Here is a 20,631-nt window from a genome sequence, read left to right as displayed (position 1 = left end):
ATTTCCTTGATCTGGAAACCTGGGTGTAAATTGTGGAACCTGGATACCATGTAAATGCAGTACAAGAACCAGGTTTTGTCTAAACAGCAGGTTTTATTTTAGCCTTAATATAAACACAGGAAAGTTCTGGTAAAACACAACCATACAATTTCTTGTCTACTTGGTTTATTGTGGGGGTTGGCAAAAGAGTCACATGTAGCTCAGTATGGAAGCTATAGTTTCCTTTTCTGATTATTGATTTCTTCTTTCAACTCAGAATCTCCATTTCCAGTTTTTGAGAATCTTTGGTTCAGCTCAAAGATAATTCCTATATCTCAATTGCATAGCTTGTATCATTAATTTCAGATAAATTATGATAATGAGATATCAATCTTCACCAACATTGACTGGTTAACCTATAGAGGACAAGACTTAAGAACTCCTATTACATTAAGAAATAATAATTACTGTAAATACAGTAATTTCCTCAAGAAATAGTTTATGGATGTCTTTGAAGTTGCAAATCAGTATCTTCCACCTCTAGTGTATTCTATTGCTACAGAAACAGTCATGTCATTAGCCTATGAAAAAAGACTCCATGATGTAATAAACAGACAAAAGACAATCCAAGTACAATTTTTTAATAAAGATAATTACAAAAGATGGAAAAATCAGCTCAGAACGGCCAATTACTTCTTTAATAGAGCAGTTTTTTGACATAATAACACATCAGTTTTAAATACTATCACATAAAGCATGCTGGAGAAAAGAAATTTTGCTTCATAATTAGAAAACTCACAATAAAACTTGCCAAGAAAAACAAAACCGAAAAAAGCCATTTTGAAAATAAATACAGTCCATGCCAAAGTAGTATAAAATGAAGTCAGAAGTCTTCAAAAAGAAAACATTTTTCTTCCCAATATTTCCTCACTGAAAGTGATGAGACTCTCAAATTCAAGGGTTGCTGAGCTGTTCTGATTTGGCTCTGTTAAAAGAGGCAACATGAAATATTAAAAACAGCACAATCACCACTTAAATGCACCGACCAATGGATCAGTCTTCATTGAGTCCTCATTCTTGGCTCGTACCAAGAAACACGTTAAGCTGATAGTGCCTTGAGTGTTTTTGGAGCACTGACTGCCTTGATCTTTCTAGTGGTTCTACAATCTATTCCAAGTCATCCTATGAAGGCTAGCACAAAATTATGCGTGGCCAAGCTTTTAACATGCTTTCCAACAATAAAAACCTCAACTATGGTTTTTAAAAAAATTATGTACGGTTTAAAAAACAAATTATGTTATGCTAGCCCAGTGCTTCTTAAATTTACCTGTCTCACAACACTAAAAAATCATGTATACAGAAGTAAGAGCACCATGAAAGACCACGAGTGCCTATATAAAAGTTAACAGCGGGCTTCCCTGGTGGCACAGTGGTTAAGAATCCACCTGCTAATGCAGGGGACACGGGTTTGAGCCCTGGTGTTGGAAGATACCACATGCCACAGAGCAACTAAGCCGGTGCACCACAACTACTGAGCCTGTGCTCTAGAGCCCACGAGCCACAACTACTGAGTCCGCGCGCCTAGAGCCCATGCTCCGCAACAAGACAAGCCACCACAATGAGAAGCCCGCGCACCGCAACAAAGAATAGCCCCCGCTCGCCGCAACTAGAGAAAGCCCATGCGCAGCAATGAAGACCCAACGCAGCCAAAAATAAATAAATTTAAAAAAAAAGTTAATAGCAAAACAAGGCTCAGGTAAATTATGTTCAAGAATATAAACTGATCTATATTCAGCTATAATACTGATTATTACCAGTCTTTGTAATTCTTTAAAAGCAAGCTACATAAATGAAAAATGAGAAAGTAGATGACACATAAACTAATAGTTAAGATATATATATTGTCTTATGCACCATTACAGACTAAAATTCAGAGCATCTCAACAACTTATTGATATTCCAGGTTCAGTTCAGTACTTCTCAAAAGAACACATGTACACCCACCCCAACCCCAGTATGTGCTCGTTATTTTTATAGTATATGAACATTACTAGATAAAGAATATGGTTTACCCTTTGGTATCTGTTTTTTCACCACTATTGTCCTTGGACTTATCTTCTTCTTTAACATCTAAAAACAAAAATTGGGAAAAGATTAACACCTACTTTGAAATATAAAGTGTATACATTTTATTTTAAAATATATCTTACTTAAAATATAAAAAACTGCCATATACAATCTTACTATTCATGAAATCAGTAACTAAATAAGTTTTGTGTTAGGTGCTGTACTAAATGACAGAGGTTCAAGGTGTCAGTATAACACTGTAGTCCTGCCTTTGGGAAGTTTTCTTCTATGGGATCACAGCACTACAGCCAGGATATGTGCTGTGAAGAAGTCCAGCCTACAGACGTGAGCATAGCACTGTGGGAGATTAGGAAAGCCTACGATGAAGAAGTGATGTTTAAGAGACATTCTGAAGAACGAATCGTTTTTGGGTGGGAAACAGGGAGAAGTATCTTGAACAGAGGGAAAACTTAAAAGGACTCTGAGGCAAGAAGGAATTAGGCTGAAAGGAAGAACTGAAAGACCAATGTGGCTGGAGTACTGTGAGAAGGGGACAGAATTAGATGAGGCCACAGACAAAACAGAGGGTAAATTCTATTACTTATGTAACCATTAGTTTTTTTTTTTGTTTGTTTTTTTGCGGTATGCAAGCCTCTCACTGTTGTGGCCTCTCCCGTTGCGGAGCACAGGCTCCGGACGTGCAGGCTCAGCGGCCATGGCTCACGAGCCCAGCCGCTCCACGGCATGTGGGATCTTCCCGGACCGGGACACGAACCCATGTCCCCTGCATTGGCAGGCGGACTCTCAACCACTGCGCCACCAGGGAAGCCCTAACCATTAGTTTTTAACCCTCACTATATAAGTACCAAAACTTTACCATTAAAAAAAAAATTAATGTAACAGGAGGAGCAATACTACCTATTCAAGATCACTGAAACAAATTAGCCCAAATGTACTAAATTTTTTCTTTAGATAAGCAAATGAAGCAAAGTTGTGAGGCACTGATTATAATACAAACACATGGCAATATGGTTACTATGACATTTGTTTAGGCTTCTGGCTTAATTTAGGATGTGCAAATTTAATAATTCAAAGTGCCAAATGGGATAGGGGGAGGGAGGTAGAGAAAAGAAACGTTCCTAACTTCAGGTTTTGAACTGCAGATTTTTTAAAATGTTTTCTATGGTAATATTTCTTTTATTTGTAGGCTGCAAGATTTTAACAAATGCAAGACCCTATAAGAAGAATTTCATTACCAAATTTCATTACCGTATCAATAACAAAAGTATTTAGGAACTACTATGAGATTAATCCACCACCCGGGCCATTAAGCCAGATCAAAAAGTACTCTCATTTTTAGCTTAAATAGCAATGAAAGATAAGCACCACAGTGCACCCACTTTCCTATTTGGAAGAAAAAGCACAGAAAAGATAAAGATTTAAAAACAGGAAGAAACACCAAAATGGAAAACAAACAAACAGAAAAACCAGACAAGACAAATTAACAGTAAGAGAAAAAAATACTAGAAAAATCCTACAACTAAAGCTAAGTGCTTCTTACCTCCATCACAGCTGGAATTTCTGGATGTCAATCAGTACACAAGAGTAGACTGGAGCCATCATTGTAATACATTGGGAAGTTAAAATTATAAAATGGTAGACAGAGAACAGTAGCGTATAGAGGAGTCAATCCACGAACAAGAACAGAACTAGATGTGTCAGACATGCTACGGATTCCTAACTCTCTAGTAAAAAAGAACATGAGAGCCAGCTTACTCATATAACTTCAATGATAGGAAAAGGATGTTGGACCAGTATCTCTGAATCAGTTTTCCACATGCTACAGGATCAAAATTAACAGGTCAACTAAAACCTGTGCTCATCACCTTTACTTGCATATAGGTATCAGGTATCCATCAGGAAATGCACCAAGTGCAAGAATACAGATTTTAGCACATTGCATTCTCTAGCCATGAGCAGCTCAATCTAGCAGAGATATATATAAAGTCCCTAATGAGGTGCTATAATACAATGTGTTAAATAAAATAAAATGACCCAGGTATGTGTAAGTGCTCTGGAAACTCAGATAAAAATAACACATTCTGGTAGCAAATTCAATGCCCTAAAGCATCTATATTCTCAACAAACTGACACAGCATTTTTAAAATTAAGACAGCAGAAAGTATTATCTCCTCCCAACCCAGCTCCCAAATCCCTTCCCATCTCTGCAGCTTTTATGTTTCCTTCATATAATTTCTGAACAAAGTCTATTCTCTGAGCCTTTTCAAAATAGTGAAACTGGTCTAAGGATAGATAATGTGACTCTTCTGTGTTTTATTCCCATCAAATAAAGTTACAGGTAGTTACAAATTATCTTAGAATTTCAGCTCTGCTCACAGGCTACATATGGATCTATAACCGCTTTGTCCTCTCTCTTACCCAATCTATATCATAGTGCAATGTTCACTATTTTAAGCCTATGTCGTCAAGAAGAGACAGTTTCCTGTAATATAAAAACAAATGTGACTAATAGCATTCAGAGAGCTCTAATTAAAAGAGCTTACTTACATGGGGGGAAGAAAAAAAGTCACCTACTTAGCACACTCACCCCCTCCAATACTTGCATCATTGACTTCAGGATCTCATAAAAATTGCAGTATAGCTCACTTTCAAAAACTTACAATTAAAACATTAATCAAAAAATAAATCTGACCTGTTTTTTTGTCCTCCGTTTCCTTCTTGTCTTCTTCAATTCTAGCTTTCTTTGCTCCTTTCTTATGATCAGCCACATTTCTACGACCTCCCTCTCCTTCGTCCTCAGAATCTGAGAATTCTTCATCACAAGCTATCCGTTTGTCTGATGCTCGAACTGATACATTAAAGATTTTTAATAAAAGTTTTGACAAAAGCAGTCACAGGTTTTATAATTGTTAAGTGCACCCCTCTACAAAAGAACTAGCCAGTCACCACATTTAAAAGTAAGGATAACAGATTTTAAGATTAGAACTGAATGCATGGCTTGCTAAATACTGAAAATTTAGCTTTAGGAAGAAATAATTCAAAGAAACAAGAAAAACATTTGCAGATCTCATTAAAAAAACAAACAACTTTAGAGGAAAAATACTGTTTTCCTGATAGGTAGTGGGAATGGTGTCTTCAAATAAAAATCCTTTATTTCAGAGCTGAGTGGAAGTAGAGAAAATAAAAAATATCATTAACACCAAGTATGTTAGAATGTCTATACCGTGATAGCATACCATTATGCTATAAACCTACGAATCGTATCAAGTGGAATTAGACTGTAGAATCAAACAGAAGGTGCTTAATGTTATTCAACTCACTCTACATAAGTGGTTAATTTGTGGAAACTTTTGATCATATATGTAGTCAAATAAACTGAAATGGCTGATACTCCAATCAAGCTTTGAGACATAGGAAATTAAATCCACGTAAGATTTAAAAAATGGTAAAAATAAAGACAAGTAATGATAGTGTGCTCATGAACAGGGGTCCCCAACACCCCGGACCATGGACCAGTACCGGTCTGCAGCCTGTAAGGAACCAGGCTGCACAGCAGGGGGTGGGTGGCGGGCAAGCGAATCAGTGAAGCTCCATCTGCTGCTCCCCATCGCCTTCATTACCGCCTGAACCATCCCCATCCCCGGTCTGTGGAAAAACTGTCTTCCACGAAACCAGTCCCTGCTGCCAAAAAGGTTGGGGACTGCTGCTCATGAAAACATGTGAAGTCCTTGGGCCACCAAAACCTTCAATTTATAGTATTCTTTTAATAAACCAGAAAAATGTAACAGTACACATCAAGGGACTATCTTACTAGAAATTCTCTTGTCTGGATCTTCTCCATCTTCATCTCCACTGTCTTCATGAACTGCATCTTCTGGAATAGCTTGCATTTGGACTCCAGGTGCATGTGGCAACATGCGTAAATTTTCAAATAAACGCTGTCTAAATTACAACATGCGCAGTTATAAGAAAAAAATATTTTCTTTCAAGTTCCTTTTAAATGTAAGAGGAAACATTATGCAAAAAAATGCATCTTTTATCTAGCTTAACCTATGAATTAAAATAGTAAGATTTACTGAGCACTGATACTTTACATATTATTAACTCGTTTAATCCTCAAAATTTACAGGATAGATACTAACATCCCCCATTTCAAGAATGAGGAAATACAAGCACAAAGGCAAATTAACTTCCCAAAAGTCACAGAGCTAGTGTGTGGTAAAGAGAGGACACAAACCCAGGTCTGTGTACTACAATGTCTCTCTAAACACTCTGTTCTTAGATAAAGCTTTATCAAAATGTTTCAATGAAAATAAATTTCACTTTCATGTAAGGTAAGAAAATATAAAATTTATAGTGCCCCTTTCAATTGAAAAATCCATTTTAACTAATAGAAAATAGAAATATTTTTGAGCTATGAATCCCATATATTTTCCATTATTTTATAAAATTAATCAATAACCTTAAGGTTTCAAATACTTTTGACAAAGGAAATACCTATGTATAAAGCTAAAATGACCTACTGCATTTGGCCCTCTAAAAACTCCTAACGCTGTATCAAGATGAAATGTTTATCAAATCAATTCAATGATGTCTTACTTTATCTTTTCCATATATTCTGGAGTGTTCTGGTTTGTCATGTTTGAAGGACTAATATGCAGTTTGAAGTCTGGTCCAAAATACTCAAAGTAATCATTATATGGCAATTCTATCAAAAACAATGAAATAAAGTTACATATTAAAAGCTCAATTTTCACACAAATCCATGCACAAAATCCAGATTCAAGTTGTAAAATATTTCCAGAGAAGATGTTTAAAAGTGAATGCAAAATGAATTCATTAAGTGACTGCTCTCCTATTTACATGGTTTTGGAATTAACTGTAATCACCTAAACATCTTTCTCTATGAATTGACAGTTCACCCAATAAAGCCATCAAAATAAGAACACTTACCATTGGGAATCTCACAATCAAGGGCAACAGCAGTCTCATATGTCCAACATCGAGCAACATTGCGGATTGTGTATCCACCTCCCCCAAGCATCAGTAATGGTAAATTGAAAGTTTTTACAACTTCTACACATTTAGCATGACCTAAAACAAAGAAAATTTGGGTAACAATACATCTGCACATTGTAACAGTTGGAAAAATAAATTTTAAAAAGATAATATAAACAATACTTTATTCAACCAAAATGGCTTTAATTATGTGAAAATTTCTAGTTTATAACTTTTATCAATAAAACACCTTTTATACAATGATATAGAAAACACAATAAGACATAACTGGCTATGTCAGCAAGTGTCCCTGATCAAATATACAACTATATTAATATTAAAATATGAATATAACACATTTTATTAATGTGATATGAAGATATTATATTCCTGTGAGGTTACCTGGGGGAAAAAATAAGTGAGGTTGCAATGAAACATTGTATAATCTAATCTAAACTGACTTTTTGTTACCACTTTCCTCCATAGACATATACAGAAAAATTATGTAAGGCTATACAGGTTTAACTATAGGTTATCGTTAGGCAGTGGTATTATGGACATTTTTCTTAACTTACCTAAAATTATAAAATTAATATTTATTACTACTATAAAAAACTTTAACCAATTTCTTTGTGTAGAAATTTCAGTATAAAGTAAACCTAACATGAAAACAAAATATTTCCTTTGGATGTCATAGTTTAGAAATCAGTTACGAGTTACTAGTAACTTCTTATATTATCATCATCATTCAGGAACACAAGTCAATGTCTAAAGCAAGAAAAAAATCCTTCAATTATAGAAGAAATTGATGTATGTTGAATAATATTTTGGAAAAATCAAAATAGTACAAAGAAAAAACTACCTAAAATTCTCATCCAAAGATAGTTTTTTGAATATTCCTTTCCAATTCTTTTTAATTGTTAAAAGCTTAATGGTATGTTTTCTTCATGTAACTATACTGTGAGCATTTTCATTAAGTACTCTTCAATAGTTACATTATATGCTTTGTGACCACCTAGAGGGGTGGGATAGGGAGGGTGGGAGGAAGGGAGATGCAAGAGGGAAGAGATATGCGGACATATGTATAACTGATTCACTTTGTTATAAAGCAGAAACTGACAAACCACTGTAAAGCAATTATACTCCAATAAAGATGTTAAAAAGGGTATACAAATATGTATAAATATGTGAAATTATGTATAAGGACATAAAAAGTGTAAACACATAAACATATAACATATATAAAAACAGTTATATTATATGATTCATAACCCAACAGTTATTACTGCAATTATGAAAATTCAGGCTTCTTATAATAAAGGAAAACTGTTTGGGTATTTTTTAAAGATGAAATAAACAAACAGTTAACTTAAAGATAGCAGTAAAGACAGCTGGCTAAACAAAGACATTTACTTTTCTTTCATCTCAAAACCTGATAAAAATGATTATAAAGGAATTTTTTAAAGGCTAAAATTTATAAAAATGAAGAATGGGAGAGCATACAACAGTATCAATATAAAGTAAGATAGAAAGGAGACAGACAAGAGGTAAACTGACTTTAGCAGTTTGAATTGAAGCTGGCAGTGGAGAAAGCTTGGAATCAAGTTTGACATTTGGGATTGCAAATATCTTTACATGCTTTATACAACGGATATTCTATCAGTCAGTTGAAATATAGATTTATAGTAAGAGTAAAATAAAATGCTGTAGTTTGTGATTATGAAAGCTATTGCTTTTAAGTACAAAGGCATTAATAACTTTCAAAAAGTTAAGAAAACTGACAAGTTAATACACATCTTAAGAGTACATTAAGTAGATTTTAAGAAGATTGTATCCATTTTGAGGAAACAGATGGTTATCCGCACATTATTTTCAACAATACGAAACTGCTGCTTTTTGGCCACTTTTGACCTAGCAAGAAAAGGGGCAATTATTTCAAATTTTTCAACCTAATATAAGCAGAATAGATTGATTACGTCATAATTGTAATGCTGGCTGGCATAGGAGCTATCGTAACATCAAATAAAATAGCCTTTAATACCTGTATTTAGTTATTAAATTCCATTTAGGCCAAGAGTTGTTCTGGAAAAAGTTCTACTTGAGAATTCTTCACATTTTATGAGAGAATTCAAAGCAGAACATGAACTTGTTACCTAAAAGTTCACAAGGAAAACAACTCCAAAATCATGTACAATATCTGTGAAAAGTCACAACTAATCCATACATAATAAATTTTAAGAACTTATTAAATAAAATTTCAGATTTATTCTTATACCCTAGCAGTTCATTCCATAACGGTGATCTTTACTTTAGTCTGGACCTCTAGCATATGTTGATTTCAACACTTATAAGCAAAGAACAGCTCGATGTTCTACCAGATCTACAGAGGAAATTCACCCAAACAGGAACAAGTCAGAAGACTGTTTTTCATGGAGGTAAAACGGACAGAACACTTGATCCATTTGAATATAATGTACTATTTATAAATACTGGCAATTTACTAATGAGTAAGGAGAAAACTAAGGAAATGACAAAATTGTATGGGGAAAAACAAGTTATGCAAAAGGAAATTGAATAAGCTGAAACATGCTTCAATGTTGCTGGTGATGCCATTAACACTGAATACCATGACCAAAATTCTGGTCTAAATACCAGATTTAAATTGTAAAAATGGAAATATTGGAAGGGTGTATGCATGTGTTGGGGACAAAGTGGTGGCTCCCTCTTCTTTCACAATGGAAAGTGAATATACAAGGTTAAAATTAAAAGTTAAAAATAATAAAGCTTGGGGAATTCCCTTGTGGTCCAGTGGTTAGGACTCTACGCTCACACTGCCAAGGACCTGGGTTCAATTCCTGGTCAGGGAACTAAGATCCCACATGCTGCATGGTGCGGTCAAAAAAAAAAGAAAGAAAAGCTTACATGTTATTTAAAGAAAGGTAAGCACCAAAAGAATCAACAAAAATTGTTGAAAATTATGCTAAGTGTAATATGTGGAATCAAAAAAACAAATGAACAAACATAACTAAACAGAAACAGTCACAGATATAGAGAACAACAGATGGTTGCCAGAGGGGAGGAGAGAAATATATGAGGGAGATTAAGAGGTACAAACACTGAGTTACAAAATAAATGAGTCACAGGTATGAAATGTACAGAGTGGGTAATAGAGTCAATAGTAATATAATATTTTTATATGATGACAGATGACAACTAGACTTAGCATGGCGATCATTTTGAAATGTATAGAAATATCAAACCACATGTTGTGGACCAGGAACTAACATAGTGTTGTAGGTCAGTTATATTTCAAAAACAAACAACAAACAAACTCATAGAAAAAGAGATCAGATTTGTGATTACCAGAGGCAAGGAGTCAGGGGAGGGGAGATTAGATGAAGACAGTCAGAAGGCACAAACTCCCAGTTAAAAGATAAATAAGTATTAGGGATGAAATGTACAACATGATAAAGATAATCAACACTGCTGTATGTTATAAATGAAAGCTGTTAAAGAGAGTAAATCCTAAGAGTTTGCATCACAAAGAAAAATATACATATTTTAATATATTTCTTTAATGTTGTACTATAGATGAGTGTTCACTAAACCTACTGTGTTAATCATTTCATGATGCTGAAATCATGATATTGAAGTCAAATCATTATGTTGTACATCTTATGCTCACATGGTGCTGTATGCCAACATCTCAATAAAACTGGAATAAATAATTAAACAAATAAATAAAAGTTTTAAAAAAAGAAAACCGCTGCCTTGGTTGGTATTGCAACAAGCCTTACAAAACTACTCATGTATGAATATATACATAAATTTGACAAAATAAAAGATACATATGACAAAAACCCATAAAAAACACATGGCTCCCTGTTAAAATAGCAGGTAAAAATTAAATGACAGCTTTTATGGGAGGTTCTTAGGAAGAAAAAAAACTTTCTTCCTGGAATATCACCCTTCAAATTGCTTACCTTTGACTGTCAAATTGAAGCAACCAAGTCTATCACCGGATAGTGAGTCTGCACCACACTGTAGCACCACAGCACTAGGCTGATACATCTCCATCACTTTTGAAATAATCTATGTACAAGGTAACAAATGTTAATGTCTCTAAAAAACATTTTGGAATTCCTTTTCATTTCTGAAAATAATAATACTTACAGGCTTAAATATCTGCCCATATGATTCATCATCTATACCATCTCTCATTGGAAAATTGACAGCATAGTATTTGCCTTTTCCTGCACCAATATCCTAAAATACATAGTTAAATAGATCTCAGAGAATATATCATAATAAAAAGTTTGACATATTTAATTATTAAAATATTTTTAAAAGATTAAAAGACTAGATAACAAAACCCAATTCTTAATTCATCTAGTAGGCTGAGAAGGGAAATAATACAGAAAAAGTACATATTACAACATTTATGGATGGCTTATAAAGCTGAAAAGAACCAATTCCACTTAATTTGTAATGATTATTTTGGGGAGAAAAGAAATTTAACACAGTTAAAGGCAATTTGAAGTTAAGTATTACCCAAGAAATTTGTCATAAACAAAATAAACAAGACAACTTTATAGGTAAAACTGTAGGAAATATAAACTCTGAGCCAAAGAACCCTGCAGGACAATCGTCTCTAAAGTAGAATCCTTCTTGTGGCTCACAATCTGGTATGAGTTTACTTTTAAGACTTTCTTGAAGTTTTAACAGTTGCAGACTAAAGCATTGAAATCTGTTCTTTAACTGGGCTTGAAATAAATTTTGTTTCTACTTGTTGAATAAGTACCACTCTAGGCATTAATACCTCCCAAAAGAAGCAAAGGAGAGAAATTGAGAGCTGGGTTCCAGCTACACACACACACACACACACACACACACACACACACACACACACACACACACACACTCTTACTTAAAATATACATACATGTACTATATACTTATTTATTTGTGTATGTTATGCATGTGTATATCTATTTATGTGTATGTTCATACAGATATATACACACATAAACAGTTGACCTTTGAACAACACCAGGGTTAGGGGTACAAACCCCCGTATAGTTGAAAACCTGAATTTAACTTTACAGTCTGTCCTCCATCTCCATGATTCTGCATCTGCAGAGCAACCAACTGTGAGTTGTTTAGCACTGCAGTAATTATTTATTGAAAAAAATCTACATAGAAGTTCAAACCTGTGTTGTTCAAGGGTCAACTGTATATTCCTAGAAGATATGGCTGAGACATTTCTACAAAACAGTGCTTCAACTACAACATCAAAGGATTGGGGGTAACTGGTTCTTACATGTTTTAAATTACAGTTGACCCTTAAACAACAGGGTTTGAATTGTGGGTCCACTTACATGCAGATTTTTTTCAATAAATGTATTGGAAAATTTTTCTGGAGATTTGCAACAACCTGAAAAAACTTGCACATGACTACAGTCTAGAAATATTTTTAAAAATTAAGAAAAAGGTATGTTATGAATGCATAAAATACATGTAGATATACAGAATATGTTAACTGACTATATTATCATGAAGGCTATTAGTATTTATGCTTTTGGGGAGTCAGAGTCATATGCAGATTTTCAACTGCACAGAAGTCAGCGCCCCGACCCTCTCATTCTTCAAGGGTCAACTGTATAATGTCTCAATGTATATGAATCTTTAGAACTACTAATACAAATACATGTTCTTCCCTTATCTCTCATGGAACGATCTCAGCTTGAATCCATTTTTTTAAAAAGCATAGCTTACCCTTCAATATTAGAGTTATTATGATCCAACTTTCAATGAAAAAGCATGAAATTACGCACTCACTCCTACAATTTTTCTTAAAGAATCTAAATTTTTATATAACTAAATACAAACTATACACATGTGGACAAACTTAAAGAACCGTAAACCCCTAGACTTCTGCACTGAAAACACAGTTGGAATACATGTTGACACTAAGATTTTACAATACAGAAAGTTGGTCAGCACTTCTCACTCTAGCTAAAGGCTGGTAACTCAGAACTGTGGCCTTTGTTGGACCAAGTTTTATACCTTCCATTTCTTACTCCACAACTACTACTTTATCACACCTTTGGTTTTTTTCTTCCTAGACTACTGATCTAATAAATGCAAGCATAGTTCTAACAACAATCTAAGCTTAGAGTAGCCTTCTTTTCTGATTTAGAATGAATTGTCAGGTAGAAAAGGTAATGTTTATTAAGTTATGCTTGAGTTTCACGAAAGTCCAAATACAACTACACATATAATGAAGCAGTTGATTTTAGTTTCCTAAATTTGGGGGACACCTTTATAATATGCAAAAGGAAAAAATTTTGACATTTTATACAGGGAGTATAAAATCCTAAGAAAAGAGATATTGAAAGTCATTCTCAATCTTTTTAAACCACATATTCTCCAATATTTTCTAACAACTTCAAGTACACTGTCAGAAATTAAAACAGAGGCTTCCATTTGCTATTTCTGAGATTATTAGAATTGTATTGCAAAGACACTATCTTTCTTTAAGCTTAAAGCTGGAAAGCTTTTGCTTAATTTCTACCAGAGTGCAATGGTTATACACAAACAAATTCTACTGGTTTAGAACAGTGGTTCTCAAACTTTAGTGTGCAGAAAAGAATCATCCAGAGTACCTAAAGTCTGAGAATATGTGCTTCTAAGTTCTCAGGTGATAGTGATTCTGCTAGTTTAAGGATCAATCTTTGGGAACCACTGGTCTGTAAGATAAGACCAAGTGGGGAAAGTCACTGAATGAGCTAACATGGCAAGAAAGAACTGCAAATATAAATTATTTTAAAAGCCACATAATTTAAACTGAAATAAATGAAACAAATGACCTCTTACCCACTTATAGATAAAGTAAGGTTTCACCATCTGAATTCTTACTGAAAGAGCACAACCTTGTGATCAAATAATTAAGTCATACATTTGAAGACTACTTTAAGGTCACTCTAAACTTTTGGTTGTTAAACTATAAAGACATACCACAGATCTGAAAAACAACCTTAACAAAACAGCTTAGAACCAATGTTGAATGCCATACCAAAAGAAATCTCCCATAAAATACAGCTAAACTAAAAACAGCTGTTTAAATTTCAGAATAAACTTCAACATGTTTGCAGTTTGGTTCAAAAAACCAAACCTCTAGTATAGCAAAAACAAAAAAAAACCCACAAAACAACTTCAAGAGCACCAAGTGAAAGAAGGTAACAGAAATATAGAAATAAATGCACTTGATGTAATAGGCAGGCAGGATAAGCTATGATATTCTTTCTCTCCCCAAGGCAGGGGCGGGAGGGCGGGGGGAGAATATACATACATTACAAATTTCAGAAGCCTAAAGAAAAAAAGGGATTAAAATTAGACCAATTAAATAAAGACCAATCATAAAAGGAGGGCAGTACAAGAACCTTAAAAAGACTCAATTATTTTATTCCACCAATCTTTATATTCAACAGCAATACAGGCTACCATCAAGTAGGTTTTGAAGATTCAAACTGAACATCAAGAAAACTGCTTCATGCTTTGTGGATGTTCAAAAATATTTATTCAACCAAAGAAAAAAGCTCAGCAAAAGAAAGCCCTTTAAGTTCTCGTTGAATGTTTGCTTGTAGTCAGCAAAAGTGAATTCCAACAAATGTTATAGCATATAAAATGACGAATCCTTCATACAAGATTCAAATTAATGACTCAGAAAAACATTAGTTCAGGTGTAAGATTACTAACCTCCTAGGTTAATCTCATAATATTTATTCAGACAGAATTCAATCTTACCCTCAAGTCTCCCGTTCCAGGAAAGTATTCCCCATATTTATGGAATGATACAGTCATTACACGATCTGTTGTATAAAAAGCTTCTTCAACACCATCACCATGATGGATATCAATATCAATATATAAGACTCTCTGATGATACCTGAAAACAAAACCTTAAGTAAGTTTTCAAAAAGGTTTTAAGACAGAACAAACCACCATGGATTCAGGAAACCTATTTTTGAGCTCCTGCATTCCAGAATGTTTAATCCCCTTTCTTTTCTTTACTTCCAGCCTAAGACACCATTCAAAGAGACCATCCTGAAGTTACAGTTTGAGCCTCAGACCTTTAAATCTTCCCTTTACACCCAATCTAGATGAGAAAATGTATTTGCTCTGTGAAATCTGCCTTATTCTGCTTTAAAAACATAGTATATGTTTCTGTACATTAATAACTGAAGATTATACCTTACTTAAGATTGTTACTTTAAAACATCTCTCTAGCGTATCTTTAGTATTATAAAATAGGGTTTGCCAATCTATGGTCCATAGGCCAAATTTGGACAATGGCCTCTTTTTGTATAGCCTCTTTTTGTATAGCCTTTGAGATAAGCACATTTTTTAACATTTTTAAATGGCTGAAAAATACAATCAAAATAGTAATTTTGTGATATGTGACAATTAAATGAAATTCAAATTTCAATGTCCACAAGTAAAGTGTTACTGAAACATGGCCATGCTCGTTTGTTCACGTATTGTCTATGGCTTCTTTTTTATTTCAACCGAATGCTTGTGACAGAAACCACAAGTGGTATTCTCATCACTTCACAGTGCTGCTTGGAGAACTACACATCGCAGTAAAATTCGAATGCATTTTAAGAGCCACATGTTATCACCATACTGGACATGTTATAACCAGTGCATACCCATGTCAAAACAAGAAAAAAGGAAAGTGAATTTCATATATCATCCTTTCAAGGCACAATGAAGTGAGGATTATTATGGAATTAAATGGCAGAGCACTGTGTTTATTTTACAATAATACCACAGCCATGTTAAAAGAATAAAATACAGGCTGACATTACCGACTAAGCACTCACAAGAATATCCTCAACTCGCAGGAAAGCAAAATTCAGAAACTTGGAAAATAAAAACCAGAATGTCTCATCATAGACTTTCTTAAAAAAAGAAAAAAAAAAGTGTGAACAAAGTTAAATGCCTGAGTGGCTCATAAGCTGTTTCCAATAGTCAATTAATTAAATCAAGTTTGCACTAGTTGAAGAAGTGTGTCCAGAGAAACTACATTAAACCTTTTAAGACTGTTAGCATGCAGATAAGAACTGCTGCTCACAGATGAAGACACAGCAACCAACATCAACAGTGAATTAAAAAACAAGGCAAATGATTTCAAGGGGTTTTGCTTGGCTCTCAATTAGTCAATTGACAGAGATCAGTTGTTTATTGAAGGAGTCAATACCTAATTTTAAGTAACTGAAAAATTAGCCTTTATAAATATTATGCATGGAACAACTTCAGGCAAGAACATTTTCAAAGTTAAGAAAACACCAATTTGTTACAATCTGAAGTAGAATCTGCTAAGATGTGTTATAACTAATGAGGGTAAAAAATCTAACTTTGTAAATCTCCAAAATCACAAATACCGCTATAGATATTGCTCTCAAACTGCAGTCAAGAATAACTTTAACTCCTGTAGCAACTTAGATGATTATATCCATTAGCACAAAACCCCATTCTATGTGGAAGCTAGGCAGTTAGCTGGTCTCATTCAATAGGTAAACAAATTTCCTTTAACATAGGTTTCAAATTTTTGCCTTCAAAAGTTAAAACTTACATTTAACTTTTGTTAAATGTAGAACATAATGTTCTACATTTAATTAAATGTTAGAACATAAAACTTCTCGGGTCATGTCATTTTTCATTAATTAAAACTATACCTCCAATCTAAATTGTCAAACTACTTCTAATATTTTTTAGAAAGGTACTTAATGGAGCCTCAAACATTGATATGTACTTCTCATTCTTAATGATCCAAGGACTGGGCAAATTTCCTGTATTTTTACAATGGTTTGGAATGAATCCACAGATGATGATTCACCATTAACTATTTTCAACCCACTGTTCACTTTTATTTTTTTAAGCCATAGAATTTTATTGTTTTAAATAAAACACTTTTTCATAGGAAAAACATCAACACAAATTAACTTACTTCAGTAATTCAAGGATGGCAAGCACAATATCATTAACATAACAGAATCCTGATGCTTCTGATTTCTTAGCATGATGTAATCCTCCAGCCCAGTTAACAGCCATATCAGTTTGTTGTCGGTTTAACTTCACAGCCCCAGCTAACAAACAAGACAGGGGAGACTTTTAAATGTTTAAGATAAAAAATTAGTATAACTAGACAAAAGCCCTAGTGGAAAGAGTATGCCATGCATAAGCAAATAAGCAAAAGAGTATAAAACCATGAAAGGATCATTATCAAGGGCACTAACAGTTTCTCCTTAGATAACTATTTTCCTATAGTTGTTATCTGATTAAATAAGAGCACATAGATGGAAAGGAGTAGTGACAATGGTAGTTAGAAGTCTCTAAGTGAAAATGCAACTGAAGTAAAAAACTGAAAATTAAAAAAAAAAGTTTGAGACATTAAGATCCCAAAACATGGAGGGGGGTCCAGCTAAAGAAAACTGTACTCTGCTAAACACACTTTTTGTTATTAAAATCCGCCACTATTAAAACTTGTTCTAAGCAAATAACCCAAAAGATACATACCAAGTTTAAATCAACTTTCAAATTTGACCAAATCAGGACACTTACCAACTGAACCACCAGTTGAAAGCTGACAAAACTCAAAGAGCCCATCAAACACTGGACAATCCTCTCCGACATTAACTGTGGAAGATGGATTTCATTAATTTCAATTCATTCTGTGAATTAATGAAAGCCTTTTCTTACAAAAACTATTTCCTACAAATAATGTTTGTTTGATGCAATCATAAAACATACACAGCACAGCAGTAATCTAAAGTTTGCAATTTTATCCAAGGCAGTTAAAGTGTTATATGTGAAATACCACCACCAATTCTTAACATATTTGTGGAATATGTCTGCTTTATTAACAAGAAATCAATAGCTATCAAAATATAAACGGTATTTGGTGTTATTTAATTAAAACATGGGCTTAAATTTTCCAGGCATTTTTCCTTAAATATACGACAGTAAATTAATCAAAATTCTAAAAACTTTAAATAAGTAACTTCAGTTGCTTTATGATTTACATTCTTTAAAACTCCTTAAGTACACAGAACATCCAAAACTTTGAAATGTATTTTAGTGATTACCAAAAAGATGTAACAGTTGGTTCCCTACGTCCATGGTTAGCATTGATCTTGAAAGATGGTAAGAATTAACTAAGCTCATGACAGCCAAGATACAGAAGAAATATTTAAGGCACAAGGAGACAACACATGCAGATATACCACACATCACGACATATTTAGTTCCTTAGTACTGAATGAAAGAGGAACTAAATATGTCGTGATGCATATAACCCATTCTCAGTTTCTCCTCATCCCTTAATTTATATCCTCTTCAAAAAAAGGGTCATTATTTTATGTAGCTTTGCACATCCTTAATTTATTGACACTATAATGAATAAATTTTAGCTTCCTGCTATTCAGATATGATCACAATCTTAATACAATTCAGTATTACGTAAATTTTAAACCAATCCTGCTAATTCATTTACCTTAGGGCTACCCATGACTTAATCTAAGCCTGAATCCCCACTGAAAAAACAGGGACAAATAATATCTATTTATATTACAGCATTTTATTGAATCAAATGAGATAATCTATGGTAGAAATGTACATGAAGTTCTATGAATTTATGAGATGTCTAGCAACTACACTTAATTTAGTATTATTGAAACTGTTATTTGTTTAAAAAAATCATTACTGAAGTCCATCAATAAAAACATCAATGAGAATGAATTCCAGTATCAAGCTTTAAAAGACACTGTTCCAGTCATTTTAGAATGACATTTTGCATTCCATCTTCAAGCCAACCAATCTCTAATAATAAAATACCTTTTATCTACAAAAGAGAACACTATATAGAAGAGAATCAAAAGCTCCACTAATACAACAAAGGGAAGTACAAATTATATGTACAACTGTCCCTTGGTATTCACAAGGGAGTGGTTCCAAGACCCTGAGGATACCAAAATCTGGGGATGCTCAAATCCCTTATATACTATTTGCATACAACCCATGGAACATCCTCCCATGTATTTACATCAGCTCTAGATTACTTACAATACCTGATACAACGTAAGCATGTAGTTGTAAATTCAATGTAAACAGTTGCCTACAGGAGGCAAATTCAGTTTTGTTTTTTGGAACTTTCTGGAATAGTCCAGATTAACTAAAGCACCCAAACAGAAGACAAGAGGCATACACACCAAGCTAAGATCAAAGTACAATCTTTTTTTTTTTTTAAAGCAGGGGAGTGAGGTCTCCCCACCAATATCCATTATCCCAAAGTTAACAAGGAACCAAAACAAAATGCAAAGAAGATCCAGATAGCCCTCTGGCAGTTTGGCAGACCAATAAGCTTCAAGTAGGTTTTTTTTTTTTTTTTTTTTTTAAAGTAGCTTTAGTATTGTTACACGGACTTTTTAAATCAGTAAATAATTAAAACAATATTTTAGATCAGGAAAATACCTAGATTTGGATAACTAATTACAAGCTTCTAAAAGTACTCATTTATATTTATCATTACTAATATATACTTTTAACATAGAAACATACATCTCTGCATCTGCTTACTATACTCGGACATGTTATCTGGTCTTATTGAACGTAGAAATTTGATGTACTCATCGCTGTGGTATTTTGTCATTTCTTCAGCAGTGGCTTTATGGGGCCTCTGTGAAGAAAAATAAATGTCAGAATTGTGGAATTACAACTGGTAACATCAGGGTTACCAAACACAAAGTATACAATTTCCCCTAACAATACTCTCAAAAGAACTAGGTCTGCCAGAACAAAATAAATTCCAAAGCAAATCCAAATTTATACATGTGTGTTTTAGAAAACAGAAATCAAATCCAAAGATAATTCACATTCCTTTAAAAAGGATTAGGCAGGCCTAACACCAACTATGAATTAATCACTCCTTTTATTTTAGTGGAAATAGGTCAACCCTTCTAAAGACTAATCCACGTTCATAAACTCTTTCTCTTATTTTCTATCACAAACCTCCTGCTCTATATCCAGTAATTTCATCAATGACCAAAAAGCTTCAGGAAGGATGAGTGAGACTCATTCAGGTAGAATGAGATTCATTCTCTATTAGTTCATGATCTCTCTTCCTTTTCCTCTGACTATCCAAATCATCCTTGTTCCTAGGATCGTTTCATTTATGACACACTTCTGCCACAAGGCTTCCTGACTGAAAGTCTTATCCAACTCCTCTTCTCTAAATGTCTATTATCTGAAACAAAGAAGCTCACATATATTACCCAACATTGTTAACTGCTTCAAGTCTTTCTCTTCTCCCCAAGTGGATAAGAATTATTGCATCTTATATCTGTTTATCTATACTCCCACATCTTCTACAAAATAGACACTTTGCTTGCTCACTAATACAGTGTTCCTATACGCCAAGAAATATTGGTAGGATTAATTTTCTGCATGATTCTTTTTTAACAGTCCCAGGTCAACTCTTCAGCAGCACACAGGTCAGTAATTATC

General features: G+C 33.7%; 1 protein-coding gene across 3 annotated transcripts in view; it reads right to left on the bottom strand.

Moving 5' to 3' along the window:
• Window positions 1-603: 603 nt before the first annotated feature.
• HDAC2 (histone deacetylase 2) overlaps window positions 604-20,631 on the bottom strand; it is a 31,477-nt gene continuing 11,449 nt past the window's right edge. The window contains exons 3-14 of one of the 3 annotated variants that reach the window (XM_032651543.1): window positions 19,687-19,804; window positions 17,692-17,766; window positions 17,078-17,216; window positions 14,872-15,013; window positions 11,239-11,331; window positions 11,049-11,157; window positions 7,021-7,161; window positions 6,667-6,775; window positions 5,879-6,009; window positions 4,760-4,915; window positions 2,052-2,109; window positions 604-964 (exon numbers count right to left, since the gene is read on the bottom strand). In XM_032651543.1, the coding sequence (XP_032507434.1) occupies window positions 934-964; window positions 2,052-2,109; window positions 4,760-4,915; window positions 5,879-6,009; window positions 6,667-6,775; window positions 7,021-7,161; window positions 11,049-11,157; window positions 11,239-11,331; window positions 14,872-15,013; window positions 17,078-17,216; window positions 17,692-17,766; window positions 19,687-19,804 (1,302 nt within the window). In that variant the 3' untranslated portion in view covers window positions 604-933. Of the gene's footprint in view, window positions 965-2,051; window positions 2,110-3,607; window positions 6,010-6,666; window positions 6,776-7,020; window positions 7,162-11,048; window positions 11,158-11,238; window positions 11,332-14,871; window positions 15,014-17,077; window positions 17,217-17,691; window positions 17,767-19,686; window positions 19,805-20,631 lie in introns of all 3 variants that reach the window. The other 2 variants (XM_032651544.1, XR_004352562.1) reach the window with 2 other exon arrangements.

The sequence above is a fragment of the Phocoena sinus genome, chromosome 12, assembly GCF_008692025.1.
Source record: "Phocoena sinus isolate mPhoSin1 chromosome 12, mPhoSin1.pri, whole genome shotgun sequence".
NCBI classification, from domain to species: Eukaryota; Metazoa; Chordata; class Mammalia; order Artiodactyla; family Phocoenidae; genus Phocoena; species Phocoena sinus.
The sequence above is the reverse complement of the archived record's forward strand: the minus strand, read 5'-3'. Positions and strand labels throughout refer to the sequence as shown.